The 27,984-nt window shown below is 27.3% G+C and overlaps 2 protein-coding genes and 1 long non-coding RNA gene across 4 annotated transcripts; 2 read left to right on the forward strand and 1 right to left on the reverse strand.

Moving 5' to 3' along the window:
- Positions 1-279: 279 nt before the first annotated feature.
- On the forward strand, positions 280-7,315 carry LOC132920012 (INO80 complex subunit D-like). The gene is made up of 8 exons (XM_060982006.1): positions 280-634; positions 848-1,574; positions 1,645-1,939; positions 2,087-2,321; positions 2,398-2,653; positions 2,986-3,153; positions 3,232-3,440; positions 6,475-7,315. The coding sequence occupies exons 2-7, from the start codon at positions 893-895 to the stop codon at positions 3,411-3,413; spliced, it is 1,818 nt and encodes a 605-aa protein (XP_060837989.1). The 5' UTR covers positions 280-634; positions 848-892; the 3' UTR covers positions 3,414-3,440; positions 6,475-7,315.
- On the reverse strand, positions 7,216-27,981 carry LOC132920013 (3-hydroxyisobutyrate dehydrogenase, mitochondrial). Of its 2 annotated transcripts, none has more exons than XM_060982008.1 (7): positions 27,704-27,981; positions 20,149-20,231; positions 14,055-14,227; positions 12,110-12,231; positions 11,442-11,652; positions 8,475-8,604; positions 7,216-7,591 (listed from the first exon to the last, which is right to left on the reverse strand). In XM_060982008.1, the coding sequence occupies exons 1-7, from the start codon at positions 27,780-27,782 to the stop codon at positions 7,406-7,408; spliced, it is 984 nt and encodes a 327-aa protein (XP_060837991.1). In that variant the 5' UTR covers positions 27,783-27,981; the 3' UTR covers positions 7,216-7,405. The 2 variants fall into 2 exon arrangements, with proteins under 2 accessions (XP_060837991.1, XP_060837990.1); XM_060982007.1 differs by having other exon boundaries at positions 20,149-20,234; positions 27,704-27,975.
- LOC132920014 (uncharacterized) lies at positions 11,596-14,344 on the forward strand. Its single transcript, XR_009660685.1, has 4 exons — positions 11,596-11,684; positions 11,755-12,006; positions 13,804-13,873; positions 13,967-14,344. It is a non-coding gene; the product is annotated as an uncharacterized LOC132920014 (long non-coding RNA).
- Positions 27,982-27,984: the final 3 nt, after the last annotated feature.

Below are 27,984 nucleotides of genomic sequence, written 5' to 3' on the forward strand. Positions count from 1 at the left end.
CACCAGTGTCGCCAACTCACCGGTGTGTCTCGACCGTTGCGTGCAGATACACGGCGTCTGCCGTAACCGCCGTGACCGCCGATACCATCAGTGTAAACTGTGCACCCTGTGGTCCGGCGCCGGCGTATCGGTCGAATACTACGGACCGCCGTCTGTATTCGTACGCTTCGATGATAACGCGCTTTGTTTACGTTTGTCGATATCAGTGTTTTGCGTATTGATAGTAAAAAAAAAATAAAATAAAAAAGTAATAATAATAAATTACTCGTTATGCACACACACACAAACACATATATATATATTATATTTTATTATTATTATATATATATATATAAGTAGTGTATACGGTACTATCATTATTCGGTAAAAATATAATTTGCGAATTTCCTTATTATTTTTCAATTATTTTCTCCCGAATATCGGTGCCCCGGATCACGCCTGGACGCCTGACGTTTTAAGTGTCGACCGATGTCCGTGTACTGTTCGTGCCTCACCAACACCGGATCGTGCCGAAGGAATTCGACATCGTTGTTATTGTCATCGACTTCGTGGTTATCGTCATTGTAGTAGTGCTCACTGAAGGAAGTTGGTGCGCACCGAAGATACCTAACCGAAGATTGCGACTTCAGAATTGGTGAGAAAAAAATATTTGTCATTTGGTGATTTTTGAACTGACCTGACCACTACTATCAATCAACTTGTGTCATCTGAGCATTCGACTATAGTTGACACTGTTCTAGGTGGTGCGTTTCAAACGTCTCACCAAGTTTCAATTATGTCACCACTCGTTATCATGTTGCTAATCTAAGTAGCTGTATTTATTAATTTTATTGTCGTTGATTTACAGGAGGCGCAATGTGGTAACCAACAATATAATTAAACAGTTAAAGCAATGCAGAATGTATTTTCCCGGGACATGTTTTCAATGGGTACATTTGACGGAGGAGTCAAATGTAATGGACATGTCCAACTGTCTGGACGGACATCAAAAAAAGACCGCAAGGGGTGTAAAAAAGAAAAAATTGAAACTGTACTAAAAAACCGGTTTATTACTCCATCAAAAGTTAGGCCACCTGTGCTTAAATTGCCTAAAATTAATGTTAAAACTAAAAATCAAGTCATTAAGCCAGTTGAGATAGTAAAGAATAACAGTACGGCTGTTGATACTGTGGTAAATAAACCAAATATCAAGGATGACGTTCTGAAGTTCAAAGAACTATTGTGCAATACTACATCTCCAACACCTCCTCCTGTTGATGTTCCAGAACAAGTTAATGATCGTTTGTCAACTGTTCTCGAATCTCCACCAAAAAAGACAAAAGCCAAAAAACGAAGTAAAAACAAGGCTGAAAAAAGTGTGTCTGGTGGAAATAAGAAACCTGATAAAATCGATCCTTTGGATGTAAATGATAAGGACCAGCTAAGCTGCAATATAATAACTATTCCGCCTAAAAGAAAATATGCCAAGTTGAGTAACTGGCAAAAAGATTGTGGAACCAGACATGAAACATTGCAGAGGATACTAAAAGAATTTGAAAAAGAAGCTAAATTAAGGGAAAACCTTTATCCTTTAGGTAAGTCAATTATTTAATATAATGTTAGTTATATATTTAATAACAATTTTAAAAATTTGTCTTTTTATAGATTTTGTTTCATCTGATAGTGAGGATACTGATGATCCATTAAATTTAGAGTTAGAGGATGCACCGTATCAAAGATTTTGGTTACCTTCCGATCAAATTGAACCTTTAGATCGAGATGCTAAAGTGAATAACTTGAGATCAGTACTTCGGCGAAGGTTTCATCAAATATCTAACCTTCCTGATAACTCACCATCTCCTGATTTAGTATTAGCATTGACGAATGCTGTACGAAATGATCCTATTTGTATCAACCAAATAGTATGCCAAGAGTCTGATTTTAAACCTAAATTTAAAAGGTTAATTACTAATCATTTTACCATAGTTATTTTCTTTGTTCATTAGAAATAAGTTATTTAACATTATTATCAATTATTTTGACAAATTGATACTATAATATTAATGTTTTTTTAACAAAATAATTGAATTTGGTTTTTATTTTTCAGTATTGACGGCGTGTCTATGGTACAGCAAAAATGCTGTCTGGAAAGATGCCACTATCCTGCTATACCATGTACTCGTCATTGCTTTAGACATATTCTACGAAATGTTGACCAACTCCTTTTTGAACACTGTTCTGCACGTACCAATCAAGGTCCATGTACCAATGCTGTGTTTAATATTCGTGATGTACAGCCATTGTGCTTTGACCATTTATACTCTAAGGAAACAATAATTCAGGTGAGTTGGAATTAACCATAAATACAAGTCAGCAATTAATTTACATTATATTAAATTATAATAAAAATAATTTTAGACTGAGGAAGTACCTGTTGTCAAATCTAAACCTCGTAAAAGGCCAAAGAATGCTCCATTTAACAAGCTATCAAAGCGCAATAAAAAGAAAAAACAAGTGCCTAAATTCCCTCTTGAGCCTCCACCTTACACGGAGACTATCGAACCTACTACTATTGAGCCAATTACATGCACTAATGATCTGCCTCAAAATATTAGTTGTGATGTTACATCACTTTACTCGTCTGTTGCCAATCCTGATATTTATTTACATCCGGGTAAAGATAAATTTAAACTAACTACTAAGATAGAATGGACTGTAAATGATTAGTTGGATCTCTTATAGCTTGTGAATTTTAAAATGCATATACCTGGGAGAAAATATTAATTGTTGGTTTTGTCATTTATTTTATTCATCAAATAAATTATGTATATATATGTTTAAAGATAAAGCTTGAGGCTTTAAATTATTATTTCCCTCTAAATGTAAGTCTCTTTTGAGTCACAATCAACCCAGTGGTATAATGCTCACCTACAGTCTATTCTAGCTTGCTTTATGATTCATTTTTAAATCTTAAAACAAAAAAAAATAATAAATTATATTTAATAGTTGGTAGTAATATTATTACACACGAGGTGGAAGTTGGTGATGAAGTACTTGCTGGCTTAGATGCAGCTGATTTAGCAAGTCATGCATCACGGTTATTGGATGACCATGATGATATTACAAGTGTGTTCAGTCAAATACCTGTAGATGCATTCAACGATCTCTTTACTGGTACATATTTATGAGAAATAAATTTGTAGTTATAATGCTGATTTTTAATTTTGTATTATTATTTTCTTCTTTTTAAAGTTGATAAAAATGGACAGTATGTACCTTCTCGCGAAGAAACTGAAGAATTAGAAAGAGCATTGGAGGCTGTTGACATGGATGTCAGATCGCTTGAAAGATTGTCACAGTCACATATGGCTAATATTTTGGATCCTGCTTCATTACTAGCAGACTTACCGATACCTCCTTTTTCCAGCTCATAGCAAATCCAAGATATTAACATAACTAAGGTAATTTTATGAATAAAAGATAATTATAATTAAAAAGTTAATTTAGGTAATTTATTAAATAAATACTATTAGTTAATAAATTTATATTCAAATTTCCTTTCTTCCCGAATCTTTATTATAATTTCCTAAACGTTTGTGATAAATAGTTTTAAAGAATTTCAAAATTAATTTTTAGTCTGTAATTAGAATTTTGTGATTTTATTCAAGTTCAATAAATTTTATGTCCTTTAGTCAACAAAATAATGCATATTTAGTGTATCAAAGATTCCGTAATAAATATCCATCTGTAAGAACACATTGTTAATACATTTTGCTTTTAAACAAAAACTATGCATATTGCTATTGCAGTAATATTATAAATTTTATCAATGAATTAGATAACAATTAATAATTGACAAAAAAAAAAAATTAAAATAAAATTGAATTAAATGTATATTGTAATCGCTTATGATTGATACGTGATATAATTCTGATTAAATTTATTATTAGTTATTTTTGAAACTAAACAGTATTTTACAGTTAACTTTCTTAATGTACATAGCATTGTAATAATATACAATTTACCACTATTACAATCTTATTGGCTAATTTTTATTTATTTAATTTGTTAAAATAGAACAAACCAAATATAATTTTAAATTATAAAAAGCAAGGAAAATGTGTTATGTGAATATGTGATAGCTATAGTTTTTACAACCTATTATTTATAATTATTGTTTTGTATATTTTATTTAAGTTGACTAATAATTTAAGTACATTTTTATTTCTATTTTAAAAAGTTCAAGTTATTGGGTATTTTTAGATTTAACTTATTTTTTTTTTATTTTTAAATTAAATGTATAATTATTGTATATTTTTGTTATTAAATCACATTAACATTCCGAGCGTTATATCAAATAGAAACTAAATTTTATGCTGTTACCATTATTTTATAATAACTAAATATTCTTATTTTAAATCAAAAACAATTATACATTTTGAATGTCAATATCTGTTTACCATACTCTTATAATTCATTCTAATCCAACTTAATATTTAACCAATTCATACCTGTGTTAGATTTTAACTACCATCTTATATGATACTCTAATTTATGCTTGATGCATGATATCATATTTGACTTTACAGTTTACTTCAAATGTGTTAAAATATTTTGATAGTATTTATTTTTGTATTAATTAACTCAAGTAATTGTGAAAGTATTGATTTTACAACTGAATTGAACAATTAATGTTTACTTGATAATGATTATTTATTATTAATCTATTAATCTCATGATTGATTGTTTAATACAAACAATATTAATATAAATCATTAAAATTAATTATTATATAACTTACTGTAAACAATGTTTAATAATAATAATTAATATTAAGTATTAGCAATATCTGTCGATTAAAACAAAATAATGGTAAATTTGTGTAAGTACCCAATTTAAAATCAATATAATTATAATAATAATAATATAATACATGCATTTTTTTTAGATTAATATTTTTTATTTGTTTAGACACTAACTATTGTGTAATTAATAATTATATATACTTATAAGGCTAGACAAGTAAAGTAATTTTTATCTCGTTAAGTTATTAGGCTAGGTGTAGATACAATTTATAAGTTAGGTTCAAAGTTAAAATGTACTTTTTTCCTTTTTTAACTTGTATTTTTTGCAAGTTAAATAGAACAAATAGAGAAAAAAATTTAATTTGGTTAAAATCCAATTTGATTTTTTTTTCTGAATTTATAATCCTCGCTAAAGTGCAATAAACCAATTTGAAAAAATTACTTTGAAGTTATTCAATAATAGAATTCTACTAATAGAAGGTATTAATTATTTAGATTAATTTTTGGTCATAGTGTTTTTAAGAGATCAAGGCACCAATGTCTCTATGTATTGAAACTGAGTTATCTGGCAATTTTATTTTTCAAATAATTAAAATCAATGTGGTTGGGTAAAATTATAATTCTCTTTTAAAATGTATATACAGTTGTTTTTATATACATTATTTTGATCTCTAATGAAATCTAGAAATAGTATAATACACAGTCTTCAATATATAATAATTCTGTTTCTCTTCATTTATTTTTTCTATAAAAACAATGATTTGTATTAAACAAAATATATTTTTAAATCTATGGGGTAGGAACAAATTAACTCAACATGACTTTAAAATTAATTAACTAATTAATAACTGCATATCATGGAAAACAATTTAACTCATTAAGTTAGAAGTTACTTTTTATAAAAAAAATAACTTATTATGTAACTTAGTTAAAAGTATCTTGTTGTGTAACTTAGTTAAGTAACTAAACTTTAACTTCTTAACTTATTGATGCCCAACTTTGAATATATTTATAAAATTAAACTTTAATTTACTAGATATTGATTGTTTAGTTGTTTGGATTTTAAATAGACTATACAGAAATGTATATCTAGTTTTTAATTGTTTTGAGTCTGTGTTAAATTAATTGTACAATAGTTTCAATAATTTTATTTTTAGGTAAATCTGTAAAATATTGCAAATATTTGTTATTTGTGATTATATGTTTGTTAAATGAATTCAATGTCTTAAATTAATATTTGAACTGTTCATAACAGAACTATTATACTTGAATATTTTTCAATATAATTGATGTTTTCTTAATGGAATTATTTCAACAACTTTAATTGGTATTCATTATACCATTTGTAAATAACATTGTCATTAAAAAAAAATAAAAAAATAGAATCAATATTTTGTGTGTAACACATGTGTAATAATAAAAATATGTTTTGCTCATTAATAATATAATTAGTTTTGTAATATGTTGACACCGTGTAAGTTTTAGTTTTAAAAATATCTGTTGTGTTTATGAGAAAATACATTTACATCATCAGAGAACAGTTATTATACTTTTATGCATTGGGTTAAATATTTGTATAGCTATGACCAACATAGACTGGCGAGTTAAAATTTAATATCATGTTTCAAATAATATTTTATTTCGCATTAATCATTAAACAAAAATTAAATTTTCATTTATATTGTTTCAGATAAGAGACTTAAACAGGTGCACAGATTAGTGAGAAGAGAATTAAAAGTAATTAATTAATAATAATTGTGACAAAAAAAAAAAATAAACAAAAATAGTTATTCACTTATGATTAATTGGCGTTATAATATAATTATTTATATAATGTATTTTAACAACCAACTTGTAAGTTTGAGCAATACTCAATTGTTCTTGAGTATGAGGCTGCTAAAAAGCTTAGTAGAGCTTAGTTGTGGTGTTATTGATAACTTTTTTTTAAAATAAAAAAAAAAAACAATGGTATATAATAATTTATTGACTAGGAATTTTAACAATATGTATACCTACAATGTACATATTTAGAACATTGTAAGCCCGAAACATTATACAATTTTTTTTTCTTACCCAATAATTTCTCAAGACTTAATTTATTTGTGAGCCTCGATTCTGGTAAACTACTTGTACTTTGTTGAATTAATATTATATTATGTAATTTCTTAAATTTAATGATAATACAAGAAACACAAATGTTTTGTTTATTGCCAGTTGCACATTCCACTTGCGACTGTAAAATTATTTATATATTTTTTTTTCTATCAATATTTAACATCATTTATTACTATTATTTATTTTTTTTATATCGTTCAAGTGTACTATTCCACAATTATGTAAATATATTGGAAAGTGGCAACTTTTGCATTTTATTTCCTCTTTGTGTATGGTTTTTTTTTTATGTACAATTGTGAACAAACATTTTAACTAGTAGGTTATAACTATGTTTTTATTTGTAATGTGTATCATGTATGTACAAAAAAATATATATATATAAAAAAACAAAAACAAATAAATCAACATTACATGTATGTACGTATTATAATAATATAATATACGTGATATATTATTATGTATCCTTATAATGTTGTATCCTTAGCTTTGAAATTTGCTGGAATGAATCACGACTGCTGTTCTTTGAAGTATTTGTAGGCGATCGAAAAATCCTTGTCACCCCATCCCATCCGTGATATCTGTGCGTACACGTCCACGGTTTGGCGCGTCAAGGGCGTCTTCATGTGCGCTCCTTCAGCCAGCGACTCGCCTAGTCTCATGTCTTTCAGCAGCAAATCAGCTTTGAAACCATTCTGTACAGATATGTGAATTTTTAAACTAATCAAGTTAGCGTTAGATGTTTGTGTTGGTCAGTTTTTATTTAAAAACAACTGAGGTAGGTCAGGTTAAATTTTTCACATTTACTTAATACATTTTTTGATAGGATTTTAAGGAAATTATACTGCTGTATATTTTTATAACATGGACATCACAGTTGCTCACTCAAATATGGCACCGAATTAGAGAGTAGGTTGCTCACTTATTTTGCTGTAGGTACCTATTTCACCGGTAAAATACAATAAAGTTTTTTTTTTTTAGAAAAATATACAATCTATCTATAAGTTCACGTGTAGTACATGAGCATAAGAAATATTTTTATCAAAAGGGTTATTTATTCGCGCGAAGAAGTTTATAATGGGTTGTACAATTAATAGGTACTTCATGATTATTACTCCACTTGAGCTTTGTGGGAGGATTTTCAGGAATAGAATTGGTTGGCTAGAGAGGAATTAGGATAGGAGGAGATTATTTGAAGATGGTTTCTGAATTTGTAGTAGTGGTTAGCTCAGTGACTATAGAGATGTAAAGATCAGTTTGGGAGGGGTGATATATGGATCGTATAGATCCATACCCACTAAGGGAGGAACGTTAGTTACAAGGTAGATAGGTCGAGTACTTAATGTAAAATGAATACACAAGAACTACAGTAAATAGAATTGCATGCAGTGCCGGAGTGTTTCGAGGGTCTTAAGCAATTAAGTTAGATAGCTCAAATAAGTTAGACTAGACCATAATTGGTCATAAACAGTAAAAAAAAAAAAGTAAGTAGTGCTTTGGTAGTACGATGAAAAATATTGCCGACCAGCATTATAAAAGGATCCAAATGAAAAGACGATAAATCGCGACGATACATACCTGATAGTCGTTGTTGCTAGGACTCTGCTTATCGACGGCTCCAGGTACGGGATTGTTGATTTCCGACGCCCAACACCGTCCTGTGCTCGTGTTGATGACAGACGCCAAAACCTTAGGTTCAACGCCCAGCCTGGAAGAAAACGGTCCGTTTAGTGAGATAAATAATATGATTGTGATTGACGAAATCGTAATAATAATAAAATAACAATCGACATTCAACGTGTTTTACCGTATGCGCTTTTCGTAAAATATAAATAATATGAATATGACTTGAAAGTTGAAATAGATCTTAAAAAACTAAAAAATTAACTCCCAACAGGGACATGTTATAGTTAAACTATTGAAATAAATTAAAAAACAATATATGCTGTAAATTATGACGTGTTTTTAACACTAAACTGATCACTGCACAAAATAGCAACGCTTAGGTGTACTCAAAATATGTTCGGTGGTCTCCGTGGTAATATGGTACCTAGGGAGGCTGGTATCTTCCAAACAAAATTGTTGAATTTTCAGCGTTGACCATATTATAAATAATTAATAATTTTCTACGATATATAATTATACGCAGATTAATTTTCTTTATTTAGGTTTATTAGTTACTAGCTATAGTTATGTAGGTACTTTTACCTGCCTATATCTGCCTGTTTTGTGATGTGGTTATCGCAATATTGTCTGATTGATCTATTAAAATTTAAAGTAGATAGGTACACCTACACGGCTACACCTACTTGATGATAACTTTTTAACATTTCTTAAAAATAAATAGTATAGAATATTTATCGAGCTAATTTAAGTAAATATTAAAAATTTGAATTACCTATTAACTGATTTTCATTAAGTATTCAAATTGTTATACTAGTTTTTAACACTTGGCAACTTTTTTTTTAATATTGTTAAAGTTCAATAACATATTTGTGTAGGAGGTAGTTACTTAATTATATCATTTTTTTCACACATTTTAATATAAATGCTCGATAATTTATTTTATAGTGAGCCAATGATTGTCTGCGAATAATTTATGTAAGTACATATTTGAAGTTCGAGGTTTTTTTAAATTTTTATTCGGAAAATAATACATTAATTGTACCTCTCATCTGAATTTATTCTACCTACTTTAAAATGGCTTAATATATTTTTATTTTTTAATAGGGTGACCTACATTTTTAATTTCATACACTGAAGTGGAATATTTTTCTCAACATTTCGTACTTATATTTGTTAATTAGGTATTGAACTAATATTTATAATTACTTATTAAACAGTCGTTCAAAGTTTGGATTAGTGGAGTGAAGGGATTGGGCCGTAGGGGATACTGTGTAGAGTTCTGACACAGTACACGGCTAAACTTAATTCCTTATAAATAATTACCTATATTTACCCATACAATTAGGTACCTAGTTCATTCAAAATGGAATGATTTTTTTTCATCATGACCGGGCAATATAGATCTAAGTATGTTTTTTTTAGAGCGAAGAAATCTGTTAAATACGAAAACATTTTGCTATAATAATTTATCAACTATTAAGGCATAATTGCATAAGATTATAAAATGTAATTTGTATTATTTTTTTCTGACAATGACACATCAATATTATGTATGATGTCAACATTGTCAACAGCACTGTTGTATTAATTGTGTTCGCTACCATAAGCATAAAATTAAATTATATGCCGAGTAATGATAGCTAAGTAAATTATCTACTTCTTATAAACGCATAATATAATATGTATAAACTATAAAGCCACAGAGTTCACTGTATTATAATATAATGATCTATTAATTATTATAATACCCATAATAGGAATTCCGTTCATATAATTGCTTTTACTGAGAGGGTATAATATACATGAGAGGTATAATAATATTATATAAATGGTACCTATATACCTAAATAATACTCGTCGAGAGACACCGAAATGATCTGAAACGCATTACGACAAAATACGAGTCCAAACATTTATCATTGCCTCAACCCAATAAAGCCTTAATTTATAGTAAATGCATTAAGCGTGTAGGTACACTATTATTGACCTATACACTATACAGTGTGTTGTGTTAAACTATAATGGTAACATGAAATATTTCATACGCATGACCCTAAATTAAATTTTACTTTTTTTACTGCGCATAATGAAATACCTAATATTGTACTTATTTTTGAAAATTGTTTACAAATAATTTTTTTTTGAATTGCATCTTTTATCCCTTTATGGGTTCAAAATTAATTTTTTTAAGCAATTTTGACATAAAGTTTTTTCTATCTTAAAAATTAACTTTACGAACTATCGAAAGCGAGTTACGGTTTCCATTTACGCATGTTGTATGTATCGTATTTCTCAACAGTCTATCTAGAAATGTACAAAGCTTCATGTGAATTCAGATGATTTTTTTTTAACTTAAGTGTGGTGTCATTAGTGAGATATCGCATAGAATTTTGTAAAATTGTAGATAGATTGTTAAAGAAATACAATAAATAGGTACAACACGTATAAATTGAAACTAACTCACTTTCAATGAGTAAATATTTTAGACAAAAAACCTCAAGAAGTCAATTTCACTAAAAAAAATAATTTAATTTAAATTTCATCTCGAAAAAGGAGGAAAAATTCAAATAGTCGTTTGGTGTGTATGCGTGGGCATTTTTCAAAAATAAGTCCTTGTAAAGTAAAAAAAAAAACCGACTGAAAATCCAGGGTCACGCGTTTGAAATATTCCATGTTACCTTTATCGTTTAACGCACTTTATACTTATATAAGTATTATGTTATACATCTACGTGCACTAACTAAGTTCATCAGATCATTATTGTTCACTACTTGCGGTGCCTTTAGTGGTTTTCGTGTACGGTAAGCAAGGTTTTTATATACATAATATACCGCAAGTATACCAGTCTATCGGACTTTTTATAATTAATAACCATCTAAAAAATAAACCATAATACACATGAAAACGGTAGAAACATACTTAACGCCCAAGTTCATTGCCTCGGACAACGCCGCCATGGTCATACCAAGTATCATGTTGTTGCATATCTTGGCGACCAGCCCCGAACCGGCTGGGCCGCAGTGCACCCATCGGGACCCCATGCAGCTGAGTAGGTGTTCGGCTGCCTTCAGTGTGCTCTCGTCTCCGCCTACCATGAACGTCAGAGTGCCGTTCTCTGCACCCACCACACCTGCATCGAAATTACGATTATGAATGGTGATGGTAAAAATGCGTTATTAAATATCTGTGCACTTTTGCAGTAATAAATTATATTATCTTATTTTATCATTAGGTACCTAACTACGCGCGACATCCCCAATGGGCCATTCAGAAAAAACATCATTCTGAATTTTTGCCACAGTGAGTTTTGGGTTAAAATACGTGCGAAATGATTTCTCAACTATAGAAAACGTATTGGCCATTGAATAATATCAAAATCTAAAAATTAGAACTTAATACAGTTGTTGACCGCCAGCGGGGTAGATATTTGGTTATAAGCTGCGGAGGATCGATACTTTGCGAAAGAAAAAATATAATAAAATAGGTAACGTATAAATATTTTAGTAAATGGGCTTGCTATAGTATGATAGTACACTAACTTTTGTATTCATAATTGTAATAATAATAATAATAATAAGTTTAAATACCTCCCGAGACGGGTGCTCCTAGAAATTTACAACCCTTCTGCTGCGCCAGATCTGATACTTTTTTAGAGCTCTCTGGACTGATAGTACTACAGTCTACGAATAACTGTTCAGGTTTCGAGGAACTAATATAAAGACAAAAAAACAGCATAAAAACAAAATATTATATTTTGTAACAGTAGTTACTATATTAAATAGTTTTAGTAATTATTTAAGTATAGAGGATTGCCTTTCTTTTCATTATTTTTTTTTAAAATAACAGAAAAAAAACATTTGTTTCTATTTGATTTAAAATATGACTAAAAAATTTAAAGGCATATATATCCCGTGAGTCGTGACACTGACATTCGTCTTATTAAACTTATAAAAGTTACTTCAGTCTTTGACCATTGTATAGTTATGAAGAACAATCAAAATGTACATTACATCGAACCATATTTTTTTCCAAGAAAAGTTTATAAACTTGTTTAATGGTAATGTAAAAAAATAAGTTATTATGTGTAATTTTTTAATAAAAAAAATTTTATTCCAAAAATTGTATTACTTTTTGACTTACGACCAAATGAAACTTACTTTCTGATTGCTCCTCGCAAGTTGTAGACTTGTAGTATGTTTAATAGTTTATACTTATTATATTATGTTTATATCGGATATATCGTTGTTATTAAAGTAATGTATCAAATTGCGTAGATTTTAATGTAATTCCTGTTTTATCTAAGTACTCTAAACATTTTATAAACATACAATTTAATTTGTACATAAAAGAATATGCAAATTAAATTAGGTTATTTAAAAAGCTGATTACTAATGACTTTTTTAGAGAATATCTATTCTAATTTATAGAATTTTATTTCACTATTTTCTAGTGAAAAATTAACATTTGGTAAAAATAAATTATATAATTTGTATATATTAATCTAAAAATGAAACTTTTGTTCTTATTAGATTTTGAGCGGAGCGATGAGCCGATAAATGAATTGGATTTATTATTATTGGATATGTGGTTGCTTGTGTCTAAAGACACTTTTTATTAAACAAATAATTCAATATTAATATTGAAATTGTCGACTTTTTTCGATTTATGTTGATAACATTTTTATTTTTAGTTCAAAAAGTTTAAAAATGTAATAGGTACACGCACTACATGGTTTTTTATAAACTTTTCTAACATGAATTTAAAAATATAAAGTTTAAATCCACTTAACATATTTTTATAAACGTTTGAAAATACGAGTTTAGTTATTTTGTTGTAACTTAAAAAAATATTAACTGTGGGGACTTGAAATGTTTCGTCATTACGTGTCCGCCTATATATTATTATATCATTATATTTTATAATTTATACAATATTATGTTCAAAATATTTAGACTAGTTTTAAGCTATTTTTTCTTTTAAACCCATGTTCACACCGTTCTAAAGTATGGTTATTAATTATTATATTGAGAAATTTTTATAAAGTTAATAAATAATAACCATCATATTATATGATGGTTGATAATATTATATTAATATAGTATATGTGGGGTTGTTGGCAATAATTAGTTTAACAAGTACCAAGGATTAATATATAAAAATGAATTAATAATAATGATAAAAATAAAATATAAAATATTCTCATAGATAGTGGTTGATTGACTTTTGCTCTGTATCGTTTTTCATTTGCAATTATTTATTGCATTAAACACATCTATTACAGTGATCTACGGCCTACGGTAAGGTACACTTGAATTTCAAGTCTTGAAATCTACTATACAGCACAGTAACTAGTAAGTTTCTCTATTTTTATTTTTAAATTTTATAATTTATTTTATTTTTTTGTAATTATTTATATATCAAACTGTATTCTATTAAATTTTCAGAAAATTGGGATCTGTGATTCAATAATAATCAATGTAAAACGATATATACTCATCGTGAGCAGTATATAATATTATAGTTAATTCTCACTTGAGCAGTGCCGTGTACGCCAAAAGAACGTGCTGGCTCTCTGGCAACATGGTGATTACAGCATCCGAGGACTCGACCACTTGCTGAAGCGTGTCCGCGGTTTCGGCTCCGTCCAGGCCCCGAAAAAATTTCATCCGCTCGGCTGACACGTCGTTGCCAATTACTCCGTAACCCTGTTAAGAAATTTACGGAATATATTATTAAAAAAGTTTTTATCGTTATTTTATTATCATAATATGACGCTGCAAAGTGTAGTTTTTAGTTTTTTAGAATAAACAAAAATCTAAACACTTCCGAAACTCTGTGTAGATCCCCCAGAGCACACACTGCATTACTGCTTATGTAGTGCATTCTCGTCTTATTCTATTACAATTAAGTTTTGTAATATTATTTTGTACCGTTTAATTTTCTTGCTCAGTGGAGAAGTTCGTAATTCACCAACACTAGGATAATTTTTGGTTTGGCATACGATTATTTGTAAAGGTCAAAATTGTAAAATTATGATTAAGATCCATTATTCGACATTCGTATATGTTATGACATAAGATCATCTCGAAGATATCAATGATATCATATACCATATTATAAAATAGATGAAGTTGATTATACCGAAAATGTGGTTAACAACTAGGCACAAGTATATTATCAACTTTAACAAAAGCCTAAACTTATTAGGTTCCAAACTTCATTCTGATAAATTGTAAAAGTATCGTTTAATTGTAAAATAACAATGAAAAAGTTATTTCTAATGTTAATCCTTATAAGTTATAAAGTAAATAATAATATTAATAATAATAAATTATAAAATACTTTTGTACGGTGATTTGGAAATGTAGGACAAAAATTGAATAAGTTTAAATATAATTTATTTTTAAACAAAGGCATGTGAAATTTGAATGGTAGTCTTACATCATTTTTGAGTGTCGATCGGACCACAATAATAAATGTTACTTGGCTTGGCAATCTATCATATGCTACATATAATAATGTTATTTTTTAAATACTTGAATGGTCGCTAGTCTTCACAAATGTATATATATATATAGGATATGGGTATATAAAATGTACTCAATATACTCATGTAGTCATGTAAATAGGCTTGTCATAAATTACATTTATATTTACCACTCTCACTCATTTTTGTCAGCCTTACATGCGCGCGTGTTTATACTTAATATTGTATATTTGGTTTTGCCCGCTCTTTCAGTCAATTGACCATTATAATTTTAAGCACAAACCGGCTATATTATTATTATCTGGTAACATTGCAAGTATATAATATATATGTATAGAAAATGCGGTTCGTCAAAGAGGATTAGTGTGGTTCCCTCGTTTAACTTGTTATATTTAATACTATTCGCTCGGTTTACCTATGTGGTTTTCAAAACGTTAAATTATTGTGTTATCACGTGGGTGTAGGTACTTTAATACCTACTTATAATTATTACAGTGTACTATTTACACTATATCGTGTAGAATATATTTGTATACAGTTTTTTTTCCATGTATATACTATGTAGAAGGTAGTGATTTCATGATTATTTTTTTTTGGTTTTCCAATGAAAAATATATTAAATTCTGAAGTGTCGAATTTTGAATTATATAGTTTTAACGAAAAATATTGGTGTGGGCGAGAGGGCTTATGATCATCTGTTATAGCCTTCAAGTTAGTATATATATATATGAGCTTATTATAAAGTGGAGCAGTAAACACTATACATAATTGATACGAACGGTCAGTTATCTTTAACGTTGTCGTCAACAGTTGATTATTTATTTAAGCTATTTTTGCTTATTTATTTTGTTTGGAACTTTCAGTCTACGGCACATCACTCTATCTTCATTGATTCCGGTCGTTTTTCTCGTCGCGATTCTACTATACAATGAATATAATGACATTACAATTATTGTACTGCACGCGTATATTAAATATTAAACATTGATCCCGCGACCTTTGTGTTTCGTTGCCCGTCGAATTATAATTGAAAATTGTCCGCGACTCCGCTTGCTCTCTGCGCAGGCTTTTCGCGAACACGTTAAATAGTTAAATACGATTGTATCTCGTACGGTATGGATTGTATATCTGTATATTTTAACATATAATAGTACGCTTTTATTCCACTATGATGTACTTTTTTTTTTATAAGAGACGCATTGTATATTATACATTATTAGGATGTATTTTATTTAATATTAAAAATATACTTTTGTTACGAATCACACGTTAACAATAAGTTAATATAATACTATTATGTGATATTTTTAGTCATTACTTGTTAAGGTATAGTAATTTGTTTTGATATGAAATTGGATAGTTCAATACAAAATTGGTAATTAGGAATTAGGGTTTTTTTTAGGAAAAAATGTTTAAATAGATAATAATAATAGAGAAAGGATCGTACTACTAATAAAGTATACAAAATACTTCATTTTTTAATTTTTCTTGAAAGGTTCTGGTGATTCCATAGTCCTCTTAGTTCTCTTTCATAAAATACTTAACTAGGTTAAGTTAACATAACCTAGTACTTATAGTAACTTATTACAATTATAATTTATTGTAAGAGCATACATTTTGGTACGGGTGCAAATTTATTTAATTTTTAATTTTTATAAGCTATTCGACTCAATTTTACTTTATAGAATTAAGAGTATTTTATGTTATAAGTTGCGTACTCGTGATATTAAAAATTCTCATTAAACCAATTTTATTTATACTCGTTAAATACCTATTTTAAAACAGAAATATGATAATATAAAAATCTATAGTTGTAAAGAATTTTTTTATAATGTAATTATGATCTTATTATGTATAACCTTGGAATTAGATATTCAATTATATTTTTTTATAAATAAAATTGATACATTTATAAATTTATTAAAGTTTTTCTATTTTTTTCGTGTCTCAACCCTTAAAAAGTGTTTGGAAATTAAAGAGAAAAATAACAATTTAAGTTGCATATAAAGAAAAAAATGCAAAGATACCTGAAAACGTGAATATTATCGTGATCTTACTTATTAATTAATTTAATAACGACACAGCATACTGAATTTAAATTTATTTTAAACAATTTTAACTTGAAAAGATATTGAGTGTTTCCTATCTTGTTTTGGGCACGAAGTAGTACAAAAATATAATAGTAAATAATCTTGGAACAACTAAGTTTCTATGAGTCTTAGTTGAAATAATATTAAAGTTTATGTAAGATATATCGTGCATTCGTGCATAAATATCTACAATAACTAAAACGTTAAATTATTATTACATTTTTGTTTTAGAGTTATTTAAAAATCGGAAAATACTTATCTTTTGAGCTAGCTATAAATGAAGAATCATGACAATGATTTCAGACTTTCTTTTGAATGGCGTAAAATATGAATTTATCGCATAAATTATATAGGCACAAATCACAAGTACCTACCTATTACATTTTAAAATTGTTTTATATTAACCTAGTTGCGAAGTGCAAAAATTAGAGTGAAATAAATTAAAATGTGGGCTGTGTAACCCAATGATGATGATGAAAATACACAGGTCGAATTTTTGGAGTAAAAATTTTGCAATAGATGAGTGACGTTCAATTGCAGAATAAAAATCAATATTGTGATTTGTATGTTATATATTATTGTATTGTTTATTTTGGAGTTGATACTATTGAAAAATAACATTATAGTTATGAATCTAGGGTGTTGCATCACGTAAAATATGTCGTAAATTTTCTTGGTTGGTCCGTAAGCCAATAACATTATCATGTTAATAAAATATATGACTGTAAACTTTTTGAAATTTAAATTCTTTTTATATTATTGTAAAACATATAAATTTCTTATAGCAGAATGTTTCATTTATGCAACAATGAATCTAATTTTGAAACTTTTAATTCTTAGTTTTATACATTACTTAATATTTTAATTGTATATTTGACAGTGTATTTATTAGTTTTGGCCAAGTTTAAATTTTAAGAACAAATTTTATAAATTGTTATTTATTTACACGACTAGTAATAAATATTCTTTTTTCTTAACAGAGCGTTTGTATTATGTAACAGCGAATTTAATTTTGAATTAAATATTCAAATGAAAATATTATGATTTATAAGTTTATAACCGTTCAATTTCGTCTTCTGCTTATACGATTCGCGTCCATAATATAAAATCAACACGACGGGCTAATTAAAATTTGGGAATTATCAACATTTTCATTTTTTGAATCACACGTTCGAATTGGTCCGATTGGAAAATGATGGTATTCTTTTATATATGTTAAAGTATACTGCATACAAGGTCAGAACTTTTATTATTATAATATAGTTTAGTATTTTTACTGAATAGGCGGAATATTCTGGGTTAATCGTGTCATTTCGTCTAGGAATATTTTTCAAACATTGTTGTTTTCTGTTATAATTTTGTTAGCACGCATGCATAATGACTAATTAATAATATAATTAGAGAAAGAATAACCTTGAATCACGACGTCTAGTCTCGGTGGTACAATTGTGTATTTTATGCCATGTAAATATGTGACTAAATAAGAGTGTATAAACAATAAATCAGAAAATTAGCAGTTTGTTTGAAAAAAATATATCTAATATCTAATCCAGGGGTTCCAAACTTATTTCTACGATACACTATAATTATTAGTTAATAATTTATAAAAAAAAATGCTATGTACTTACACTTATATGATATATGATATTTGTTTTTAACGGCTAACAAATATCTAAAATACACAAACATCTTTATCATAAAACAGAAACATATGTTGACGCAATTATGGGATTGTCGTATAATTTTATTACAGACAATTGATAAATGATATATGAACATTGAACATCAATTGTAGTTTTTCTATATACATATACTGTTCGTAAGTTTTTGTAGTTTATACTCGTTAATGTTGTTTGACTATAATATATTATATATGAATCATTTCACCGTACCCTAGAAACTATAGATGATCGACAATTGTATGCCAATAACTTATAATACATAAAATAAAAAATGATTAAAAAACCTAAATAAAATAACATATTATATTTTTAGCCTGCAGGATTTGAATAATTATTAATTAGGAATAATAATTATTTATGTTATATAATATTTATATATAGAGATAGATTATAATAATTGTATTTGTGTACCAACATTTTTTTTAAAGTTACTTTTAAACTTTATTAATTATTAAATTTTTGTTAATTTAAAATAATACCAGAGTTATTTTTGTTTTGGGTTTTCGGGGTTCCATAATTTTGATTTTATACATTTTAATTACTTGGTATTAAGTTTTTGGTCATAATTAAATGTAATTTTGATTTGTTGAAAATGTACCTGTATAATGGTAAACAATTGTGCATACTATTCTGTGATGTTTTTTAAACACCTTGACTAAAAGCTTTTTATTGTTGTTACCTATAATATTATGTGCATTGGTCGACAGAATACATTGATATTATACATTTTTTATGTTATGTAAAAACAATAAACATCATACTATTTAAATAAAGTTGTTTTTAATTGCATATTTTGTAGTTTGTATTTGAAGTTTTTGTTCACTTTAAAGTGCATATTTTATAATGTTTTAGTGAAAATATGCACTTTTTCCAGCTCTAATTATTACGCTGGAGTGGTGCGACAGCATTTGGTGGATAAAAAAAACAGCAAAAACTAAACCTGAGTTCCTAGCTTGTGTGGTGAGATACACTTTGTCGAGTCATCTCGAAATGAGTACATATATTATTATATAAGTGTAATACGTGACAGTCGGATAAGGTAATAGACAATGGTATTAAACAAAAAATATATTATAGTGTATGTATATTGTACAGTGAAACTTCCATATAATGAACTTCCATTTTACGAAATTTTCTGTTTAACGAAATATTTTTAAGAACTATGACCTTCATTGTTAATGAATACGTAATACTATTTAACGAATTTCTCTATATTACGAATTTTGTTGCTTGTTCGACTTCGTTATGTGGAAGATTCACTGTATATACTTCATATAAGTGTACGGAGGGACGTAGTTTTTTTCACTGGTGTTTTCAATATTAAAATATTATATACAAAAATCAATAATAATAATTATGGTATTTACGTTTTTCAATAAGTTTTTCGCCATCGGAATTCCCATGTTTCCTAGCCCGACGAAGCCGACATTTGATTTCCACCGTTTGTTCTCTTCTAAATACAAACACACACAAACGCACACACACACTTCGTGTTAAACAAAATCAATATAAAATATTTATTAATATAAACCGTTGGCGTGCGTAGACTTAATAATTTTAGGACGTTCCTCGAGTCATTATTGTAGGGTTACTAAAATTCAAATTGCGTCACTCAGCTCTAGAGGACAGTATTATTATTCTCCTAAAGTCTCTAGTATCACATAATATATTGTACTTTATTATTATAGTGTTATAATATTGTAGTAAATAAGAATGTTATAATCTTTAAACTTTTTTTTTTTTAATTAGGCGCTTTAGACTTGAAATGTATTATATGTCGTCGGCTTGTCGAATATTATGATGTTATCAAAATACAATTGAATAAATAGGTACTCTAAAAAGATTATAGGTATTAGAGACAAAACACCCTGGCACCCTATTTATAGACTTATTTTTATTTGTACTTTCAATTATAGACATTTCAACTCAACAACATAATTTCCCATTTATTCTTTACTGTCGATCCGTGAAAAGATGTTTCACGTGTGCCAAACTGATAAAGATATTCTCGGTCAATAATCCGTTCTTTTTATAAAAGATGATTATTGATTAAAATATTATGTTGTGTCGTCGGATTCAAATTTATATTTGGCCAGCGTAAAATCATTGCATACTTATTCGCCCCTATAAATAGGTACTTCATTTCCGTTAAGTTGTGCCTGAAATTTGTTCAAACAATTTGAAAAAAGTGTCAATATTTTGAAAATTAATTGTGAACAATTGCCAATAATTGAAAATTGGCTTTTAGAACTTTCAAAAAAGTCAATAAAATGTATAATTTAAAAATTATTTCTGTCTGAAAAAAAATATTATTAACATTTATTAAAATTGTAAATAATTTAAGTGTTCGATTTAATAATTGATTTGCTGCATATTCTAAAAGCCATTTTGCAATTATTTGTAAAATGAACTTAGTTTCCTATCCTACATAATATAGAGGGTCGTATTGGTGGTTTATTTATTATTTATATAACTGTTGTACATGTGCTTATTTTTTGGCTCTTGGTTATTTTTTTATTTTTTTAAAACTACTAAATAAATAAACTTCTCTGAAACATAATCGTACGGATTACGTGCCGGGTGGTAGTTTTGTCGGTGGCAGTGGCAGGGTGTGAGTGCGTGTGTAATATTTTACACCTCTTTTACAGTTATATTATTATATTTTCCAGTTACGCTACTATATTGTTGTTCTTTATATTGTTATCGCGTTAAAGTAATAATTTATTTTTGACAGGTAACCTGCTTTAGAAGTGTGCAAAAAAAAATCTATTTACTTTAATAATTTGTCTACTGAAATAATGTTTATAAATTATATACATTATACACAGCGTATTATGTACACATGTACCGTGTATACGTCGAATTTAAAAAATATGTTTTATGATTTTTGATAACCATTGGATTATTTGTGTACAGGTTTAATACCTACTACATGTGACGTCGAGTGCGTAATGTACCTACCTATTTGATTTTTGATAGTTGAAAACTAAATGATTACGTCTACGATTAGAGACTATTAGTACGCAGGGCATTGTCGGCTAGGTCACAGGTCACTAAATTGTACACATATTATATGAAATATATTTAAAAATTTACTGCGATATATAATTCTACAGGATGAATATAATGTTATATCTAATAGAGTTTATATTGGTGTAGTATTTTCTAATATTTCATTTAATTGACATTCAGGCACGTTTGAATAAACAGAATATTATGAAACTTATAAAAAGTGACGTGATGTTTTATTATATTATCTAATATATTTTAGTAGTTCTAATAAAATACTGTATCTACGCATTTCGTATGAATTTGAGCGAGGTTTATACTGTAGCGCAAGACGATAACCATTCGGCAGTTATCCTGCAAATGTCAGTTATTTCACTGAATGTTTAACAATTTTTGTGTAGTGATTCCAAGAAATTGTTATACCTTTAATAAATAAAAAAAAAAAAATTAACAAAAAAGAAAGGTGAAAAATGTTATTGATTATTGCCAATGCACCTACACATTCTTCAATGAATATCGTAAATTATATAAAAGTTAATAATCGCTATCTTATAAGTTATAATAAATATCATGTTTCTGCTGTAAAATGTAACTATTTTAATTACAGCTACTGCAGTCAGTGTGGCAATTATTATTTAAATTTTTAATTGTGTGTATTTCTCCGATATTTTATTTATAATGTTTTTTTTCAAATAGGTACAATCACTTCCAACAAATGTTGATTATCAGATAACACGCGTATTCCCTAACCTTCTCCTTCTACTTATTATAACATGCTTTACTGTATTATATTCTAATATTATACATTTGATAGATTTTATGTTGAAGTATATAAATAATAAATTCTCAGATAACCATTAGTTGCGTATAGAATAAATAATAATTATAGCAACTAGCAAGTAAAAGTGTAGGACGAAACTACCATTAGAAATGACTTTTAATTAACCAATAGGTATACGATCTAGAGTATATAATATTACATAAAGGGTATAATATAAATAGACGATAGCTATAATTGACAAACTATGTATAAAACATTTTATTTTAATTAATTAAAAAAAATATTTAATTATTATGATTATTGTTTATTATAGTATATTAAACAAAAATTGTTTATATTATTAAAAATAAAAGTTATTACGTAAATTATTTAATTACATCGGTTATTTTTTTATACCATGTATATATCAGTATTCTATATGAAAATAATGAATTATATGCATAATAAAGTTAAAAGTACTCATATAGTGATAATATGTTACCAAATATTGGTACTTATGCACCAACAACTTTATTCAGCCGTCTTCGAAGTATTACCAAAGGTTGACAATTTTACATAAGCTAGTCTCAATTAGTTAAAGCTAAGTTAAAATGTTATTTTTTTTAAATGTTTTAGTATAACTAGTTTGTTAATTTTCTAGTTAAATAAATAACCTCACTAGTTATATAGGTACATTGGCCACTGTAATAACATAGCATTTTCCAATTTGAAAAATAATACATCATATCGGGTTTATGCATCTTAAAATTACCCATAACTTTACTGCGCTTGATTAATTAATAATTTATTTTTTTGTTTAATCAGGATGTATATACAATGATTTTAAATAAAAATAAACTAATAAATATTCATTAATTTAATAATTTAGTTGACACAAGCGTATAATTGTCTAAGCCCCTACAGTTATGAAGTGTGATAAAAAAAATCTATATAGTTGAATGGACTTTTAACAAAATGTTCAGTTATTAATTATTATATAAAAAAAAAATGTTCAAAATAAAACCAAGAATTTAACGATTGATTTTATAATATATTATGTTTTTATATTTTTTTATTGATATTATTAAAATAAATACATACCATTTTATAATTTGTAAACATTCGATTATACTATTTACGTTTATTTTAATCTGTATACATATATAGTAAAATTATATGTATGAGTATACCTTAAATTGGATATGTGTGTACCTTTAGTAATTACCGTAACAGATTGCGATGGTGGGGGGGAGGTTGGTGCGAGTGTTATAAAGCCTCAACTTTTATTTAAGCACTCGTTTTTGAAAATTTTAAAATGTTTACTAGGTATCTGAGAAGATGGCACTTAATAGTTTAATAATTTTAGCACAATTTAAAACTCGGCTTCACTTTTCATGTGCAGTGGCGCCGATGCATATATAGACTAATATACGCTTGTACAGTAAATGACGATATTATGCAATCGCTGCGTTATAGACTCGATCTTATAGTGTGTAGCACACACTTTATTTTAAATGTATAAAATAAACTCGTTTGTAATTGTGTTGATGCGTGGTTACGGCCAGGGTCGCAGTCGTGATCCGTGACTGACGAAACCGACCGGCCTTGAGATGGGAAATTGTTGTTCACGGGCTAGAAATTGAATAGCTTTTGGGGTTTTGGTATTCATTTTAGAATGCCGTAGTTCTTAAAAATATTTTCATACTCGAAATATAGTAACCATAATAATATTATACCAACGGTTGCAGTGCAGTGTATTATCGTTACTCATTTATAACATAATAATATGAGCTCATTGTCAGGATTCAGGATATCTTCTCTTTTCACAAATTGCTACTGATGCTCATGTATTGGCAGATTTAAGCTTGGACCACAATTATCTCTTTTTTTTTTTGTAAACTTGGTCTGTACCATGTATTTTATTGGTGGATGGGACCAGAGTGGTTTTCCTATCACAACAACTAAATATGTTATAATTAGGGCTCGGATTATAAGTACATATTTTTTACTGTGACTTGATAAATTAATTTATGTGAGTGATAGATTCGTTTCAAGAGATTTCCAATGAAATGAACTATATTTTATTTTACATATTTTTACATATTTTGCCATAAGTATAGTTTTTACATATTTCTTAATAATTCCATTTTTCCTATATATTTTGACAATTTGGTCATTTACGATTTAATAATAACTATTAATTATATATTATTGTAATTTTAAATACAGACAATTTCCCATGTTTCCAAAAGTACAAAATAGTAACAAAATAATACTAATTATTGAATTTATTCTACGGTCGATATAACTTACTCCGTCAGACATAGTCAAAATACAATACTGTCCAATAACATCAGCGGAAGTCGAAAGATAATTTAGTCGGTATAAGGAAATTTTACGACCAAATTGAAGATCTTTTAAATTTGAAAATTTAAAAATGCATGTTATCATATAAATTGTAATCAAAATAATTAATATATGTATTTTTAATACTTTTTTTTAAAAATAATTTTACTATTAAAAATATAATTTGTTTCATTAGAAACTTACATGGATATATTATATAATTAAATAATAATAAATAAATTATATTAGTAAAATACATATTTTGAAGTTTTTAGCACATATTTAATTACATACTTTGGTAGCATAAATACATATTTTGGTTTCATAAGTACATGTAAATCCGAGCCCTAGTTATAATGTTATAAAATATTTGTACCTACAATTTGTTTGTTATTACGAAGATACTAATTATTGTATTGAATATTGTTCGATTGAGTGATACTTTTGTCTATTTTAGTTGTAAAAATAATTTTTAAAAGAATAATTATAAAATATAAATCTTATAACAATACTCTATAGTTAATTTCTCAAAGATTGTCATTAGAATTAGATTATAATAAATTGTATACCTACTATTGAAATAAATATGGTTTGTGAAGATTTGATTTGGGTGTTGTAAGAACTGTTTATATTGACAATTATTTGTCTAATACAATGTTGATTGTAAAGTATTCAAACAGTTTAAATATTTAATAACAATAATCTATATTTTTGAAAAAAATTCATCCTTTTAATCAAATTTTACAAAATTTGTTATATTTATCTATTATTTATATTGTCAATGAATAATATATTGCATGGTATGTTTACATTATAAAGTACCAATTATGGTTGATATTTATTTGTGTCAATTGGTGCCAAAATTATTATATTTAATCATTGATAATAATAATTAATATAAACTAATAAATAGTAATCACTAATTAATAACCATCATGATTCATGAACTATAGATACCTACTGAGTGATTATTTTAATATTAATAATCTTCAAAATAAGATTTAGTTTATTATTATTATTATTATTATTTTTTTTTTTTACATAACTTGAGTTCTAAATTATTTAAAGGTTTTAAAGATAATATACCATTTTAATTTTATATTCCAGAACAGAATATTTTTCTGAAAATTTAAATAATATATAAAATTCGAATTTTGAACAAATCTATTAGTTATAACTTATAGGTAAGTATTTAAAGTTTAGATAAGTGGAGTAATCGAGAATATTATACACGGGATGCTTCTATGCTACTCCACATAAAATTGAAATTCACATTATTGTCATTCAAAAAAGTAATAAAATTGAAAAAGAGTAAGAATTATAAAATTTGTTTTCAAAAATGTTAGTATTATGTTAATTTGTATAATGACTATAAATTATGTAAAAAAATATTTTTAAATAGTAAATATTTTGCAGGATAATTTTAACCAGCAAACGCTATAAAATAATCACTCTGTATGCAGTGCGTGTCGTTATAGTCCAGAACCCTACGTTGTAATCGATGACATCTACCCTTACATTAATATTTATGATAAAGAGTGTCTCGTTAGAAAGATGATGTGTAATGCAGGTGTTGTAATATCAAATAATATGATGGCATAATGACCAATAGTGAATAGACAGACATTTTTCCAGGGGACAATATTCAATATATTTTATACCTATAATATTTTAATGTTTGGAAAATATTGCTATATCGTATCTGATTTTAAAAAGCCAGGGGGTAAGTACCCCATGTTGTCCCCTTCCTGGAAAACTTATGGACATTGTGGTTGCTAATTGTCATGAAAATCTGGAATAATAATAAAAAGTAGGAGTATAATGAGTATATACGGTCGTACAATAAGGGTGTCTGTTAAAAATCAAATCATCATCCATTTAACAATGGTTATTCGTGATAAGCGCCGATGAATGCTATACGAATGACACTGACGTACCTATTATAGTAATAGGTAGTAATACTATTTAATAATAGGTATACATAACGTATAAATTATAAATAGGTATCAGTTATAACAACTGTGCGTTTCGTGAAGAACACGACTCTGAATTTATTTTTTTTACAAATTATCATAATGTATACAATATTACGATTTATGGGGCACGAAACATTTCGTTATTACTTTTACAAGCAGTGGCACGTAAACACGCAGTGTTATAGACTTTTTCTAATATGAGTAGATAATACAAGTATTACAATAATATTACATTTTTTTTTTAAATTTTAAATCTCTCACCAATAATCAATGATAGTTTTTTGTTCCGGTCCCGTGAAAATTTTTCATAGGTTGATAATAATATTTATTAAGTAGGTACTTAATAATCGAAGCCAAGGTCAGAAATTGAATAATGTTTCAAGTTGGTCAATTAAAAATAACAATATAATTAATAACCAGTTAACGACAACAATTTATTATTTATTTAATTGTCTGAATTGCCTATTATGTAAAGATAACAGTTAGTAAAGAAAATAATAATTATTGTGATGTGGACAGTGGTTTTATTCGCGAGTGACCGATTTTTCTAGATTACTATAGGTAATTAAACTCAATTCAAAGTTTTATTTAAAATTTATTTTTTATTTTTTAGGCATTAGTATGTATATGTATAAATGCAGTAAAACAATGATAACTCAAAAAGCTAAAATTAAATCTACTACAACACGTCAACGGCTAGTCCAAATATTATACAAATCTGTATACCTAAGTTATTGAAAAAAATCTATGTGTTATATTTACTTATTTTATTTTATCTTCAAAAAGATAATAAACTAATAAGTATAATAGTTAATTGATAATTATACTTACCAATCACTGTGATTGATCTTTTGCAGCCGCTTGCCGACCGCCGGAACACGTGGTTCAAACCACCGACAAACTTGATCATTATTCGGGCAGAGTAATTTACAGGTCTAATTTCCTATCTTGCACTTTAGAGAATAATCGATTTGCAAAAAGTCGTCGGTGATAAAACAGTAATGATTTATGCGTGCGTTGTGTCGTCGCACTTCTAGACAATACTGTACGTGTTCACTTGTTGCGGTGTTAAAATGTTATCATAATAGGTATACTCGTAGTTTTATTATTGT

This window comes from Rhopalosiphum padi, chromosome 2 (genome assembly GCF_020882245.1).
Source record: "Rhopalosiphum padi isolate XX-2018 chromosome 2, ASM2088224v1, whole genome shotgun sequence".
NCBI classification, from domain to species: Eukaryota; Metazoa; Arthropoda; class Insecta; order Hemiptera; family Aphididae; genus Rhopalosiphum; species Rhopalosiphum padi.